General features: G+C 41.8%; 1 protein-coding gene across 1 annotated transcript; it reads right to left on the reverse strand.

Moving 5' to 3' along the window:
• Positions 1–1,465: 1,465 nt before the first annotated feature.
• On the reverse strand, positions 1,466–14,755 carry LOC143291650 (uncharacterized). The gene is made up of 5 exons (XM_076601642.1): positions 14,736–14,755; positions 12,467–12,721; positions 7,299–7,420; positions 2,229–2,404; positions 1,466–1,969 (listed from the first exon to the last, which is right to left on the reverse strand). The coding sequence occupies exons 2-5, from the start codon at positions 12,663–12,665 to the stop codon at positions 1,744–1,746; spliced, it is 723 nt and encodes a 240-aa protein (XP_076457757.1). The 5' UTR covers positions 12,666–12,721; positions 14,736–14,755; the 3' UTR covers positions 1,466–1,743.
• Between the last annotated feature and the right edge of the window lie 1,487 nt (positions 14,756–16,242).

Below are 16,242 nucleotides of genomic sequence, written 5' to 3' on the forward strand. Positions count from 1 at the left end.
CAAAGTCTTTCATAGTATATCTACAGGTTCTTCAAAAGTTGGTGTTCTTTGTCGTGATATGTGTGCGTTGAACTATGTGTGCATGTATACGGTTGACGCGCCTGGCATTCAGTGATTATTGTAAATTACCCCCCACTTTAAAATGAGCTGTGGCATTTTCTTAAATAAATAATGGTTATCCCCCCCACCTCCCCCCCTACACACACACTCTGTGTGTGTGTGTGTGTGTGTGTGTGTGTGTGTGTGTGTGTGTGTGTTTACCATACGAGACTGATCATCGTATGTACATGTGTATTATCGTGTATTTAGTTTCGATACATTGTTAGCACCAGCTCATGCTTTTGTCACCCATTGTAACGTGTTTTATAGCGAGCCTTCAGCTGGTAAATAGGTATCCATATCTGATTGAAAAGTGTATTCATTTCTCCAGCTTTATTCATGTCAATGGTGTGTGTGTGTGTGCGTGCGTGTGTGTGTGTGTGTGTGTGTGTGTGTGTGTGTGTGTGTGTGAAGTGTGTGTGTATATATATAATTAGTGTGTGTGTGTGTGTGTGCGCGCGCGCGCGCGCGCGTTGGGGTGACCTTGCGTTCTGAGTGCGCATGTACGTGGGAAAGTGAATAAAAGTAAATATATTTCAATTCGAAAAGACCAGAAAGATCTAACTCGACGTAGATAGATTTCAATTCGAAAAGGCCACAGTATATTTCAATTTGAAAAGACCACAAAGACTTAACTCGAAGTAGGTATATTTCAATTCGAAAAGACCACAATATATCTCAATTAGAAAAGACCACAAAGATTTACCTCTAAGTAGATATATTTCATTTCGAAAAGACCACAATATATTTCAATTAGAAAAGACCACAAAGATTTAACTCGAAGTAGATATGTTTCAATTCGAAAAGACCACAAAGATTTAACTCGAAGTAGATATATTTCAGTTAGAAAAGACCGCAATATATTTCAAATCGAAAAGACCACAATATATTTCAATCAGAAAAGACCACAAAGATCCAACTCGAAGTAGATATATTTCAATGAGAAAATACCACAATATATTTCAATGAGAAAAGACCACAACGATCTAACTCGAAGTAGATATATTTCAAATAGAAAAGACCACAATATATTTCAATTCGAAGAGACCACAATATATTTCAAATAGAAAAGACCACAAATATCTAACTCGAAGTAGATATATTTCAGTTAGAAAAGACCACAATATATTTCTATTAGAAAAGACCACAATATATTTCAATAAGAAAAGACCACAAAGATCTAACTCGAAGTAGACATATTTCAATTCGAAAAGACCACAAAGAATTAACTCGAAGTAGATATATTTCAAATAGAAAAGACCACAAAGATTTAACTCCGAGTAGATATATTTCAATAAGAAAAGACCATAAACATTTAACTCGAAGTAGATATATTTAAATTAGAAAAGACCACAAAGACTTAACAAATTTGTCAACATTTTTATTTCATCACAAAGCATCAGCGTTCACCGTGACATTGCTTTACCATCCTCCTTCTCTCCCTCCTCCTTCTTGTTTTTCGTTTTGTTTGTTGATGTCTTTTGTTTATTTGTCTGTCTGAAATTACGTGGTGGGGTTCTACAAGTTCCGCTACAACTCCGGCTACCCTGACGTCACGTGTGTTCCTCTCTCTGCTTCACTCTTTGAGCAGAACTACCTGCATCATGATTATGTTTATGTACACATGCCTGTCTCCCTGTCCATCTACAGACGGTGCCCCTCAGGGTAGAAGCAGGAGAGATCGACGCTGTTAGAGATGGTCTTGTAGAACTCCGAGTTGGGGTCTGCGGCATAGATGCCGCAGTAGTCGTGCAAGGCCTGTTCGATGACCCCAAGGTCAGGGTCAGCGCCGGGAGATCTGACCAACAGGCTGATCTGTCTGGACAGGAAGCGATTGTTCACATAGTTCTCCCGGTACACCGCCGCCGTCCTGAAACACAGTGGTTCACCAACACTACGTCAATCATTTGTTGAATGTGTGTGTGTGTTTATGTGTGTGCGTTCATGTATGCTCAGTGTCTGACATTATTGACCAAGCGCGTTGGGTTACACTGCTGGTCAGGCATCTGCTTGGCAGATGTGGTGTAGCTTATATGGATTTGTCCGAACGCAGTGCCAACGCACGCACGCCCCCCCCCCTCACTACACACACACACACACACACACACACAGTGTCTCACACCACTCACGAGGTGTAATCAGTGGCCATGACAACGCTCTTCTGCACCATGGTACCCAGTTCCCCAGCACTGAGGTAGCACACAGTCTGACTGCTGCCCTGCTCCCTGCGGCACTGCCACGACCGCTCCCGGCACTTCCGGCTGTCCCCGGTCACCAGGGTATCCTTCCGGTCCACGGTCATTTCCTGGACACAGGGCAGCAAGGTCAAGGTGTCTGACATGTCAGAGTGAACACTGAAGTATAGTGACTGACGTAAGGTGTAGCAAGGTCACGGTGTCTGACATGTCAGTGAACACTAAAAGGAAATGACTGACGTAAGGTGTATCAAGGTCAGTGTGTCCGACATGTCAGAGTGAACACTGAAGGTAAGTGACTGACGTAAGGTGTAGCAAGGTCACGGTGTCTGACATGTCAGAGTGAACACTGAAGTATAGTGACTGACGTAAGGTGTAGCAAGGTCAAGGTGTCTGACATGTCAGAGAGAACACTGAAGTATAGTGACTGACGTAAGGTGTAGCAAGGTCAAGGTGTCTGACATGTCAGTGAACACTAAAAGGAAATGACTGACGTAAGGTGTAGCAAGGTCACGGTGTCTGACATGTCAGAGTGAACACTGAAGTATAGTGACTGACGTAAGGTGTAGCAAGGTCAGGGTGTCTGACATGTCAGAGTGAACACTGAAGGTAAGTGACTGACGTAAGGTGTAGCAAGGTCACGGTGTCTGACATGTCAGAGTGAACACTGAAGTATAGTGACTGACGTAAGGTGTAGCAAGGTCAGGGTGTCTGACATGTCAGAGTGAACACTGAAGGGTACTGACTGACGTAAGGTGTAGCAAGGTCAAGGTGTCTGACATGTCAGTGAACACTAAAAGGAAATGACTGACGTAAGGTGTATCAAGGTCAGTGTGTCCGACATGTCAGAGTGAACACTGAAGGTAGGTGACTGACGTAAGGTGTAGCAAGGTCAGGGTGTCTGACATGTCAGAGTGAACACTGAAGGTAAGTGACTGACGTAAGGTGTAGCAATGTCAGTGTGTCGGACATGTCAGAGTGAACACTGAAGATAAGTGACTGACGTAAGGTGTATCAAGGTCAAGGTGTCTGACATGTCAGAGTGAACACTGAAGGTAAGTGACTGACGTAAGGTGTAGCAAGGTCAGTGTGTCTGACACGTCAGAGTGAACACTGAAGGTAAGTGACTGACGCAAGGTGTAGCAATGTCAGTGTGTCGGACATGTCAGAGTGAACACTGAAGATAAGTGACTGACGTAAGGTGTATCAAGGTCAGTGTGTCTGACATGTCAGAGTGAACACTGAAGGGTACTGACTGACGTAAGGTGTAGCAAGGTCATGGTGTCTGACATGTCAGTGAACACTAAAAGGAAATGACTGACGTAAGGTGTAGCAAGGTCAGTGTGTCCGACATGTCAGAGTGAACACTGAAGGTAAGTGACTGACGTAAGGTGTAGCAATGTCAGTGTGTCCGACATGTCAGAGTGAACACTGAAGGTAAGTGACTGACGTAAGGTGTAGCAAGGTCAGTGTGTCTGACATGTCAGAGTGAACACTGAAGGTAAGTGACTGACGTAAGGTGTAGCAAGGTCAGTGTGTCTGACATGTCAGAGTGAACACTGAAGGGAAGTGACTGACGTAAGGTGTAGCAATGTCAGTGTGTCGGACATGTCAGAGTGAACACTGAAGGTAAGTGACTGACGCAAGGTGTAGCAATGTCAGTGTGTCGGACATGTCAGAGTGAACACTGAAGGTAAGTGACTGACGTAAGGTGTAGCAAGGTCAGTGTGTCTGACATGTCAGAGTGAACACTGAAGGGAAATGACTGACGTAAGGTGTATCAAGGTCAGTGTGTCTGACATGTCAGAGTGAACACTGAAGGGAAATGACTGACGTAAGCTGAATGGCACTAACCCCTTGACCACTGTTGACTAGAATACTTGTCAGTAAAGGACTGTCACCTAGCTAGGACTGCACTAATGGGTTGTCAGTCACCATCCTTTGTCCTGTGTGTCACCTAGCTAGGATTGCACTAACAGGTTGTCAGTCAACATCCTTTGTCCTGTGTGTCACCTAGCTGGGACTGCACTAACGGGTTGCCAGTCACCATCCTTTGTCCAGTGTGTCACCTAGCTAGGACTGCAGTAACAGGTTGTCAGTCGCCATCCTTTGTCCTGTATGTCACCTAGCTAGGACTGCACTAACGGGTTGTCAGTCAACATCCTTTGTCCTGTGTGTCACCTAGCTAGGACTGCACTAACGGGTTGTCAGTCACCATCCTTTGTCCTGTGTGCCACTTAGCTAGGATTGCACTAACAGGTTGTCAGTCACTATCCTTTGTCATGTGTGTCACCTAGCTAGGACAGCACTAACAGGTTGTCAGTCACCATCCTTTGTCCTGTATGTCACCTAGCTAGGACAGCACTAACAGGTTGTCAGTCACCATCCTTTGTCCTGTGTGTCACCTAGCTAGGACTGCACTAACGGGTTGCCAGTCACTATCCTTTGTCCTGTGTATCACCTAGCTAGGACTGCACTAACGGGTTGTTAGTCACCATCCTTTGTCCTGTGTGTCACCTAGCTAGGACTGCACTAACGGGTTGTCAGTCACCATCCTTTGCCTTGCGTGTCACCTAGCTAGGACTGCACTAACGGGTTGTCAGTCACCGTCCTTTGTCCTGTGTATCACCTAGCTAGGACTGCACTAACAGGTTGCTCTGTGTGGAGTTCTTCCTCTTAGAACTGCACAACTTTTGCCCATTAAAGTCAGTGACAACACTGAAAAGACAGAAGTCAATGCACCTTAAATACACACCACATGGATCGTATTTCACCAAGAGTCAGCAGTCAAAGAGTTACAGCGCTTTCATCGCCACGCTAGATGACGGACACAGACAGATAGAAGAAAAAGATGATGATGATGATGATGATGATGATGAGGGGAAAAACAAGAAAAACAAGTACAAAGAGATTTAGAAAGAGATAAAGTGAGATATATATATATAGAGAGAGAGAGAGAGACAGACAGACAAACAGACAGACAGACAGACAGATATATAGACATATCGAACGAACGAACAAACAAACCTTTTTTAATGGGGAAAAAAGAATAAGTGCAAATCGCTTGTTTCATCCTGCCCTCATGAAAATATAACAAACACACAATACAAAAGCATAACATTACATAAATAAATTTCAAATGATGTCAACAAAAAAAAGATCAACAACATAAGTACATGCATCAATATTACTTGGGTCAGAATGATAAAAAAAAAAGAGCAAAGAAAGAGAGCGAGAATGAGGGAGACAGACAGACAGACGGACACACAAACAGACAGACAGACACACAGAGAGTGTTAGAGTGGGAAAGGTTAAGACATTGTGTTTGCAATTTTTTTCATGAGTTCTGAATGGTATTTTTTTTAATACATTGACAAGTTTGGACGTTGTGAATGGGTGATATATCATTCCACAATAAACAGCCTGAGTATGACAGACAAGATTTAAGCAGATAAATTCTTGGACGGGTTAACATAATAATAACAGTAATAATAATGGTATTTATATAGCGCTGAATCTTGTGCAGAGACAAATCAAAGCGCTTTCGCACCAGTCATTCACACGCATGCATAATTCTTAAACTGTAGAAACTGAAGACATGGAAGAGGCAGGGAAGGGAGGCTATCTTGGGAAGAGGTGGGTTTTAAGGCCAGACTTGAAAGAGGTGAGTGCGGAGACCCGACGAAGAGAAAGAGGAAGTGCATTCCAATTGCAAGGTCCAGAGACAGAGAAAGAACGGCGGCCAACAGTGGAGTCACATAAGCTTATCATGAACAATTATGGACGTTGGCGACTGCCGTTTGTTTTGAATTTACTTACAACTGAGGGTGGGGGGGAACCAGATAACACTGTGAACATAAAAACTATTAGACAGAGAAAGAGAGAGAGTCAGAAGACAGAGAGAAAGAGAGAGTCAGGAGACAGAGAGAGAGCCGGGAGACAGAGAGAGAGTCAGGAGGCAGACAGAGAGCCAGGAGACAGACAGAGAGCCAGGAGACAGAGAGAGAGCCAGGAGACAGAGAGAGAGCCAGGAGACAGACAGACAGAGAGAGAGAGAGCCAAGAGACTGAGAAAGAGAAAGAGCCAGGAGACAGACAGAGAGCCAGGAGACAGAGAGAGAGCCAGGAGACACAGAGAGAGCCAGGAGACAGACAGAGAGAGAGAGCCAACAGACTGAGAAAGAGAAAGAGCCAGGAGACAGACAGAGAGCCAGGAGACAGAGAGCCAATAGACTGAGAAAGAGAGAGAGCCAGGAGACACAGAGAGAGCCAGGAGACAGACAGACAGAGAGAGAGAGCAAGGAGACAGACAGAGAGCCAGGAGACAGACACACAGAGAGAGAGCCAATAGATTGAGAAACAGAGAGAGCCAGGAGACACAGAGAGAGCCAGGAGACAGACAGAGAGAGAGAGCCAGGAGACAGACACAGAGAGAGAGAGAGAGCCAATAGACTGAGAAAGAGAGAGAGTCAGGAGACAAAGAAAAAGAGAGAGAGCCAATAGATAAAGAGAGAGAGTCAGGAGACAGACAAAGAGAGAGAGCCAGAAGACAAAGAGAGAGAGCCAGCAGACAGAGAAAGAGAGTCAGGAGACAGACAAAGAGAGAGAGCCAATAGACAAAGAGAGAGAGTCAGGAGACAGACAGAGAAAGAGAGAGACCCAGGAGACAGACACAGAGAGAGAGAGTCAGGAGAGAGAGAAAAAAGAAGCAAAGAGAGAGCGTGATAACGAGAGAATGAGAAAGAAGGAGAGTGAGAGAGAGAGAGAAGAAGGAGGCGGAGGAGAGAGAGAAAGCGAAAGAGATAGATAAGGAGAGAGAGGGAAGAAGAAGTGGAAGTAGAAGAGACAGACAGACACAGATACAAACAGACATAGAGGGGGTGGGGGGGGAGACAGACGGACAGGCCGACATAGAGAGAGGGGGGGGGGGACAGACAGACAGGCAGACAGACGACACAGACAGACAGACAGAAACGCACAGAGACAGAGAGACAAGGGCACTAACCCTCCAAGCCTTGTCCTTGGCATTGGGCTCTATGGAGGAGGGGTCGATGTCCACAGCATAACCAGTCAGGTCCCGCACAGTGGGTCCTAGGGGAACGGTGATGCGGCTCACGTACCACCGACCTGGCACACACACACACACACACACACACACACACACACACACACACACACACAACATCACCAATTACCATGTTGTACATATCAACATCACCATGTTGTACATGTTGTACATATCAACATCACCATGTTGTACACATCAACTATCATCACCATGTTGTACATATGACCATCATCACCATGTTGTACATATCAACATCACCATGTTGTACATATCAACCATCACCATGTTGTACATATCAACATCACCATGTTGTACACATCAACCATCACCATGTTGTACACATCAACCATCACCATATTGTACATATCAACCATCACCATGTTGTACACATCAACCATCACTATGTTGTACACATCAACCATCACCATGTTGTACATATCAACCATCATCACCATGTTGTACACATCAACCATCACCATGTTGTACACATCAACCATCACCATGTTGTACATATCAATCATCACCATGTTGTACACATCAACCATCACCATGTTGTACATATCAACCATCATCACCATGTAGTCCAGGACAGATACAAAAATGGTCAAAATCTCTGCAACAAAACCGTTCTTTTCACGATAAAATAGAATAAATCATACTGATCACGCTGATATAAACTTGACCGCTGTAGGTGGGCGGGAACATGAATAGATTTTGATTTTTAATAATTATTTCTCACACATTTGGCCATGAGAGAGCGCCTTACAAAGATCCGCAAGGCATGAGCAAGCCAGGGTCACGCAAGCGCGGTATAAGGGGTCGCCAGAGGAAAGCGTTTAGCGCGGTACAGTACTTGTGGCTGACTGCTGCTGCGCTGATGCTATCCCTTACCTCCGTTAGTAGGTCACTGCGGCAGATGACAGATACCGTACAGAAAATAAGAGAACTCTTTGGGGTCAAAAGGAAACAAAATTTTTAATTTCATCTATTACACACAAAATTGGTAGAAAACGCAAGTTTGCTTTTATAAATGTTTTGCAGTTTCTTACCAGTCCTGACATTTCATAAAGAATGAAATCGGCATTGTACCGACTGCAAAGGTGAATTTACGAAGGCAGCACGGGATCATTTAGTTCGCAGGAACAATTATGTTGACATTTTACGCAATGTATAACGTGTAGTATATGAATATCTCAGTACCTGTTAACTAGGTTTGGTTCAATGAACATTGTCGGAGCACTGTCCAGACAATTAATTCAGAAAGCATGGAAGGCAGATAATGGCAAAATCGACCAACATCATGTCTTGATGTAAAAAGAACGGTATGAAATATATATTTTTCTTTGGAAATGAAGCGGTATTTGCAAATGTGGCTCACGAACCCTGCCGCAGTAGACACGTCGGTTTAGCATGGGAAAGAAAATGTATCTGGCTGGAGTATGAAGGTGGCAAAATGAAGTGCATCAGATAGTTATGAAGAGCAAAGACTGCCTGGAAAATGAAAATGGGTCAGTCTCCAGAACTTTGTTGGAAATGGGGGTCTCTCAGTCTGATTCAGTATAAACATGTGTTTACAATGATTATTCAAATGTTTCACATGTTATCAGGATTGCAATTCATTAGAGAAATGTCTGCAACAATTTTGTGAGAATATGGTTTGTTCTTGTGTCTTAAATGTGTTGAAAATTATTAAAAACATCCAAAATTTCGACGCCATTTTGTGACATGGCAATGTTTCTAAACATGAAGTGGTCAGAAACAAATAAGTACAAACCTGATTAAAACCCAGTACATACAGACCTGATCTATATTCATTCGTTGTGATAATAAAACATTGGTTTTGTCCGAACGCAGTGACGCCTCCTTGAGCTACTGAAACTGAAACTGAAACTGATCACCAGTAAAAAATGGTACATTAAGTTTGAAATATTACGCAAAAAACCCGCGTGACAGACGTAAACAACCCGTTCCTCTTGACGTATTTTTATTCATTCAAAGGCAAGCACATTCATATATACACTACACGTTCTTTACTTGCAACAGGTGGTCAATTCATCTACCTTCTGCAGCACATACTCATTTTCTGGAAAAAGAATGACTGTTCAACTATTTAAATGCAATCGACGTCGCATATTAATTTTCAGTTCCACTTTTCTGTGTTACTTCAGTGCATGTAAACGACCCAATAAAAATATACATGTAAACAAATTTAGAACTGTTTCCACATAAATCATGCGGATTCATCGCGGGAAAGCGTAAATCGGTTTGACAAACACCCTTCAATCGTGTGTGTTTGAACACAGATTCAGAGAATGTGTTGTTTTCGACAGTGTGTGAGATGTACATATGTTACACGGAAATCTCCGATATGTTCATTCTCACCCCGTGGTTGCTATATTAAAAAACAACAACAACAACAAAACTGTGTATGTTAATTTCGTCGTTGTTATGGTTTGTTTGTACATTTATCTCTGATCCGATTATGTTTAGACACAATCACTGTTTCCGACACATGGCGAGATGCGGTAATATACGGATACTGGCGTAAGATTTCGAACCAAGTCAACGCATGTAGTTCAGTAAGACTGTTTTCAGTTGAAGACTTGTTGCATCAAAAGTTCCAAACAAGAAAGTTCAAAGTAGAAAATCACCCCCTTAAATTACCTTGATTTTGGCTTTTGCCGTCTGGTGAAGTTTTATCACGAAATGATGTAAACTAGTTTATCAGTTCACAAGACAGACGAAGTGTGGAACGAAACACTGGGGAGAATTGATGTGAAAATGGAGTGCCTGCAGTGTTTCTGAAAAATAAAATCATCCAGGGTGGGGGAATTAGTTTAGGTATATTGGGATCCATGTTACATATGTCATAAGGTTTTAAGTAATCATTAATAAAATACATTATTTTGCACAGGCTTTGTTTGAATGCATTGCATTGGCTAAGGATCGCGTGATAGGTTCATTACTATCATTATTATAAATCCAGTAATTCAAACATCTGCGTCGGGAAAGTTAGTTTAGGTAACTGGGATTCAATGTTACACGTGTTACAAGAAAGTTTTACATAATCATTAATAAAATTTATGATCCATTATGATCATTATGATTGTTATTTATATCCCACGCTAAATCGACGTCTACTGCGCCAGGGTTCGTGAGTCACATTTGCACTGAATACCGGTTCATTTCCAAAGAAAAATATGTATTTCATACCGTTCTTTTCACATCAATACATGATGTTCAATTTTGCCATCATCTGCCCTCTATACTTTCCCAGTTTATTGTCTGGACATAGCGCCGATAATGTTCATTGAAACCGAAACGGTTAACACATATTTAGATATTTATATTCTACACGTTAATAAGCAGAGCATGGAGTATATCCAAGTTGTGCATTGCGTAAAATATCAACAAAATTGTACTTGCGAACTAAATGATCACGTGCTGCCTTCGAAAATTCACCTTTGCAGTCGGTATAATACTGATTTCATTCTTTATAATGTCATGAATGGTAGGAAACTGGAAAACATTCATAAAAGCGGATTTGCGTCTTCTACCACTTTCGTATAAAATACATGAAATTGAAAATGTTTGTTTCCTTTTGACCCGAAAGAGCTCTGTTCCTAGCTTACTGTTCAGATTCAGTGACCTGCTCACAGTTCAGCATCAGCGCGGCAGCAGTCAGTCACATGTACTGTACCGCGCTGAACGCTTTCCTCTGGCGACCCCTTATACCGCGCTTGCGTAACCTTCGCCTGTGCTTGCCTTGCGACTCTTTGTAAGGCGCTCTCGCACAGGCAGAAGTAATAAAAATATTCGATTCTGACATTAAAAATCAAAATCTACTTATGTTCCCGCCCCCCTATAGTGGCCAACTTTATATCAGTGTGATCAGTATGATTTATTCTATTTTATCGTAAAAAGAACGGTTTTGTTGCAGACATTTTGACCTAACGCAAATTTTAATCTAAATTTCCTGGCCTAATGTTGTACATATCAACCATCACCATGTTGTACATATCAACCATCATCACCATGTTGTACATATCAACCATCATCACCATGTAGTACACATCAACCATCACCATGTTATACATGTAATCATCACCATGTTGTACATATCAACATATCAACCATCACCATGTTGTACATATCAACCATCATCACCATGTTGTACATATCAACCATCATCACCATGTAGTACACATCAACCATCACCATGTTATAATTATAATCATCACCATGTTGTACATATCAACATATCAACCATCACCATGTTGTACATATCAACCATCAACACCATGTTGTACACATCAACCATCATCACCATGTTGTACACATCAACCATCATCACCATGTTGTACACATCAACCATCATCACCATGTTATAAATATCAACATCACTTTGTTATACATATCAACATCACCATGCTGTACATATCGACCATCACCATGTTGTACATATCAACATCACCGTGTTGTACACATCAACCATCACCATGTTACACATAACATCACCATGTTGTACGTATCAACATATCAATCATCACCATGTTATAAATATCAGCATCACCATATTGTACACATCAACCATCACCATGCTATACATATCAACACCACCATGTTGTACATATCAACCATAACCATGTTATACATATCAACATCACCATGTTGTACATATCAACCATCACCATGTTATATATATATATATATATATATATATATATATATATATATATATCAACATCACCATATTGTACATATCAACATCACCATGTTGTACATATCAATCACCACCATGTTGTACATATCAATCATCACCATGTTGTACACATCAGCATCACCACGTTGTACACATCAACCATCACCATGCTATACATATCAACACCACCATGTTGTACATATCAACCATAACCATGTTATACATATCAACATCACCATGTTGTACATATCAACCATCACCATGTTATATATATATATATATCAACATCACCATGTTGTACATATGAACCATCACCATATTGTACATATCAACATCACCATGTTGTACACATCAATCACCACCATGTTGTACACATCAACCATCACCATGCCAACAGACAGACCTCTGTACGACCGCCAGTCGAAGGAGCCCATGTCAGAGGCCCCAGAGTCACAGTGGGTGATGTTGCGGGGATCCTGCCTCTTCCGCTCCTGCCGGGCCTGCTCCCCGTTCTTCGACGTGGCACCCCCACACAGCGCGACCCCCACCATCACCACCACTGCCAGCGTCAGCAGCAGACTCTTCAACGACAAAACCATCATCACCGGGTTCTGGTTCTGTTGGTCCTCGCCGTGTTGTGCTTGCTGGCTCTCTCTGTCTGTAACGTCAGGGTTCTATTGTCTGAAATTTTGTTTGAAAATCAAACTTTTATGGATAGGGGATGGGTGGGAGTTGGAGGGTGATGTAGCTGGATGAAGGATGATGAAGTGAATCGATGGGACGTGATGCAGTTCAATGTGGCACATCACGATACGAGACGATCGATACAACTCCATACAATATGATTCGATTCAATACGTCAGTTCGAAGAAGTTTGTCTAGCTTCAGACAGGTTTTATGAAGAGATGATTTTGCTTGCAGCACAAAGCAATGCTCATACTTTGTCAGAGAAGCAAAACAAAGATACATGTTTTCAAGTGTGGTTTGAAAGAGACAGCACCATCAGTGTGCTCTACTGCTGCTGCTCTTCCACTCACACGTCCCGCGTTATGGGATTACCTGGTTGTGTGAGTCCTGCTTTACCAACCCGATGACTTGCTGATAATAACATTGTGGGATTACCTGGTTGTGTGAGTCCTGCTTTACCAACCCGATGACTTGCTGATAATAACATTGTGGGATTACTTGGTTGTGTGAGTCCTGCTTTACCAACCCGATGACTTGCTGATAATAACATTGTGGGATTGCCTGGTTGTGTGTGTCCTGCGTTACCAACCTGATGACTTGCTGATAAGAATGTTGTGGGATTACCTGCTTATGTGCGTCCTGCTTTACCAACTTGATGACTTGCTGATAATAATGTTTGTGGGATTACCTGGCTATGTGTGTCCTGGTTTACAAACCTGATGACTTGCTGATAATAATGTTTGTGGGATTACCTGCTTATGTGCGTCCTGCTTTACCAACTTGGTGACTTGCTGATAATAATGTTTGTGGGATTACCTGGCTATGTGTGTCCTGCTTTACAAACCTGATGACTTGCTGATAATAACTTTTGTGGGATTACCTGCTTATGTGCGTCCTGCTTTACAAACCTGATGACTTGCTGATAATAACGTTTGTGGGATTACCTGGTTATGCGTGTCCTGCTTTATAAACCTGATGACTTGCTGATAATAACAGTATCATCATTTTCTTCGGCCTTCACTCCAGAAAACAAGTAAAACCATCCGATTTGAAGACCATGTTTTGGCGGACACATATGGTACAAAATTAAAGTGTTGATGCACTCTTTTACACAAAACGTTGGTAGACACACATGGAACACATTGAAGGTAATGATGGAATCTTTAACACAAAACCTTGGGCAAGGGCAAGGGGCTAGAATGGGAAGTGGAATCGAAGCAATCTGAAAAAAATTGTGTGTGTGTGTGTGTGTGTGTGTGTGTGTGTGTGGATGAGAAGTTAGTATTGCAAGAAAGGAAGGAAGAATGGAAGGATGAAACGAAAACAGTGAGCGAAAAAACTAAAGAAAAAAGGCAGAAAAGAAAATAAGAAGTAAGGATTGATAGAATCAAAGAAAGAAAGGTCATATCATCAGGAGATGCCAGCGTGGGACATTGTGGGAAGACTGATGTACAAATAAAGTCAACATCAAACACGGGGAGTAGTGGGAAGATTGATGTACAAAGAAAGTCTACATCAAACATGGGGAGTAGAGGGAAGATTGATGTACAAAGAAAGTTTACATCAAACACGGGGAGTAGTGGGAAGATTGATGTACAAAGAAAGTCTACATCAAACACGGGAAGAAGTGAGAAGGTTGATGTACAAAGAAAGTCAACATCAAACACAGGAAGTAGTGGGAAGATTGATGTACAACAAAAGTCAACATCAAACACAGGAAGTAGTGGGAAGATTGATGTACAACGAAAGTCTACATCAAACACGGGAAGTAGTGAGAAGATTGATGTACAAAGAAAATCTACATCAAGCAAGAGGAGAGAGGTTACCGTCTGCATTCATGGATAAGATAAAGAAGAATAAATGTGTGCAAAAACAAAATAAGAGAGACTGAAAAAAGCAGAAACAAAATCATAGCGTGCGAGCACACACACACACACACACACACACACACACACACACGACATGCATACACGCAAGATACTCACCACAGACTTGGCAAAACTTGGAAGAGATGCGACGTGAAGCGAGAAGGGGGCCTTTCTTATAGCGCCCCGTGGTGACATCGTGGTGACGTCACATCCGGGCCCTCAGTAAACTGGCCAACGGCTTCGTGTTATTGTTTGACGGAACGTCTGAAACGGAATTGACAAAATGAAAACGTCATGAGATGTCAGGAACAGAGCACCGTATTTACCATCTTCACCCCGCCCTCCGTCTCTCTCTCTCTCTCTCTCTCTCTCTCTCTCTCTCTCTGTTGAATATAATTGTCTTAAAACAATATTTCAATTCTTGTCTAATGCTGGAGGCGTGTGGGTTTATGATACGTATTATCACGAAGGAACACAGTTGGGCGAAAATAAATCTGTCGAGAAAGGACAAAAATATATCTGTCCAGAAACAAAAGTGAAAAACTGATATTTTTTCTTCGTGGAGAAAATGGAGAATGTGAAAGAAACATGACTGAACGTAAAGACACAACAAAACAACGAAAACGTTAAAAAGAAACAAAGAAAACACTGTATGAGAAAAGAACTATAATGAGAAAAAAAAACAAATTAAATTATGCGAAATGAGACAAGGGCACAAAGTGAAAAGAAAGGGAGGTCGAGTGAGAGTGGGAAGAAGAAGTGAAAATAGCAACATTCAGGGGAAGTAAGCCGCAAGAAAAAACAAGAGAGGCAAAGCCTTCAAGACTCACTTGTGATACACTTAAAAAAAAATTTTTAAAGTCCTAACCAGATTCGAACCCCGCGTGTTCGGGTGAGAAGAAACTGCCTTATCCATTACGCTATCGTGGCTCCTTAACTGGCGTTCTAAAATTTAACATTTTAACATACTTTTTTAAAGGGCGATAAATCAATTGCGGTATTCGCAGTGAGAACGCTGTTTAAATCAATTATTCTGGTGTATCTTGGGCATTCAAAAAATCTTTAAGGGCAATAAAAAAAAAAAAATTTTAATGGCTATCGCCGCAATCACACTGCAACATTTAGCCGTTTTCACTAGATCTAGATAGATGTACAAGTTTAGTTACACCCGCCGGGAATGTAGTACGACACGGTCGATTAAGTTTCTCTTTTATGTTCATTCTAGTTTTATAGTTTTAAAGTTGATATGAAAATTTAGTATTTTGTTAAACTAATAACATGTAGAGCCAAGTACAAGTACTTCTAAACGTTGTAAGAAGTGAAAAGGACTTCATTTTGAGAAAAGTCAAGACTGGAAATTTTTTCGTTTCATCGTGATCAGTTCAAGGGCATTAACTCGCATGGTTTACAATTTTTAACTGTGAATTCCGACTGATTATGTGGATATTTTTATGGCATTTTGGGGCATAATCCAGTAAGTGATGAGGCGTTCACAAATCTTTCTCTGAATAAATATTTCCATCACATGTTATCGTGTATTGTCCATTGAATATAGGATTTAACGGGCTGGTCAACTTGAAACAAAATGGCGTCGTTCGCGTTCGCGAAGAATATGAGCACGCGC

Source organism: Babylonia areolata, chromosome 1, assembly GCF_041734735.1.
Source record: "Babylonia areolata isolate BAREFJ2019XMU chromosome 1, ASM4173473v1, whole genome shotgun sequence".
NCBI lineage: Eukaryota > Metazoa > Mollusca > Gastropoda > Neogastropoda > Buccinidae > Babylonia > Babylonia areolata.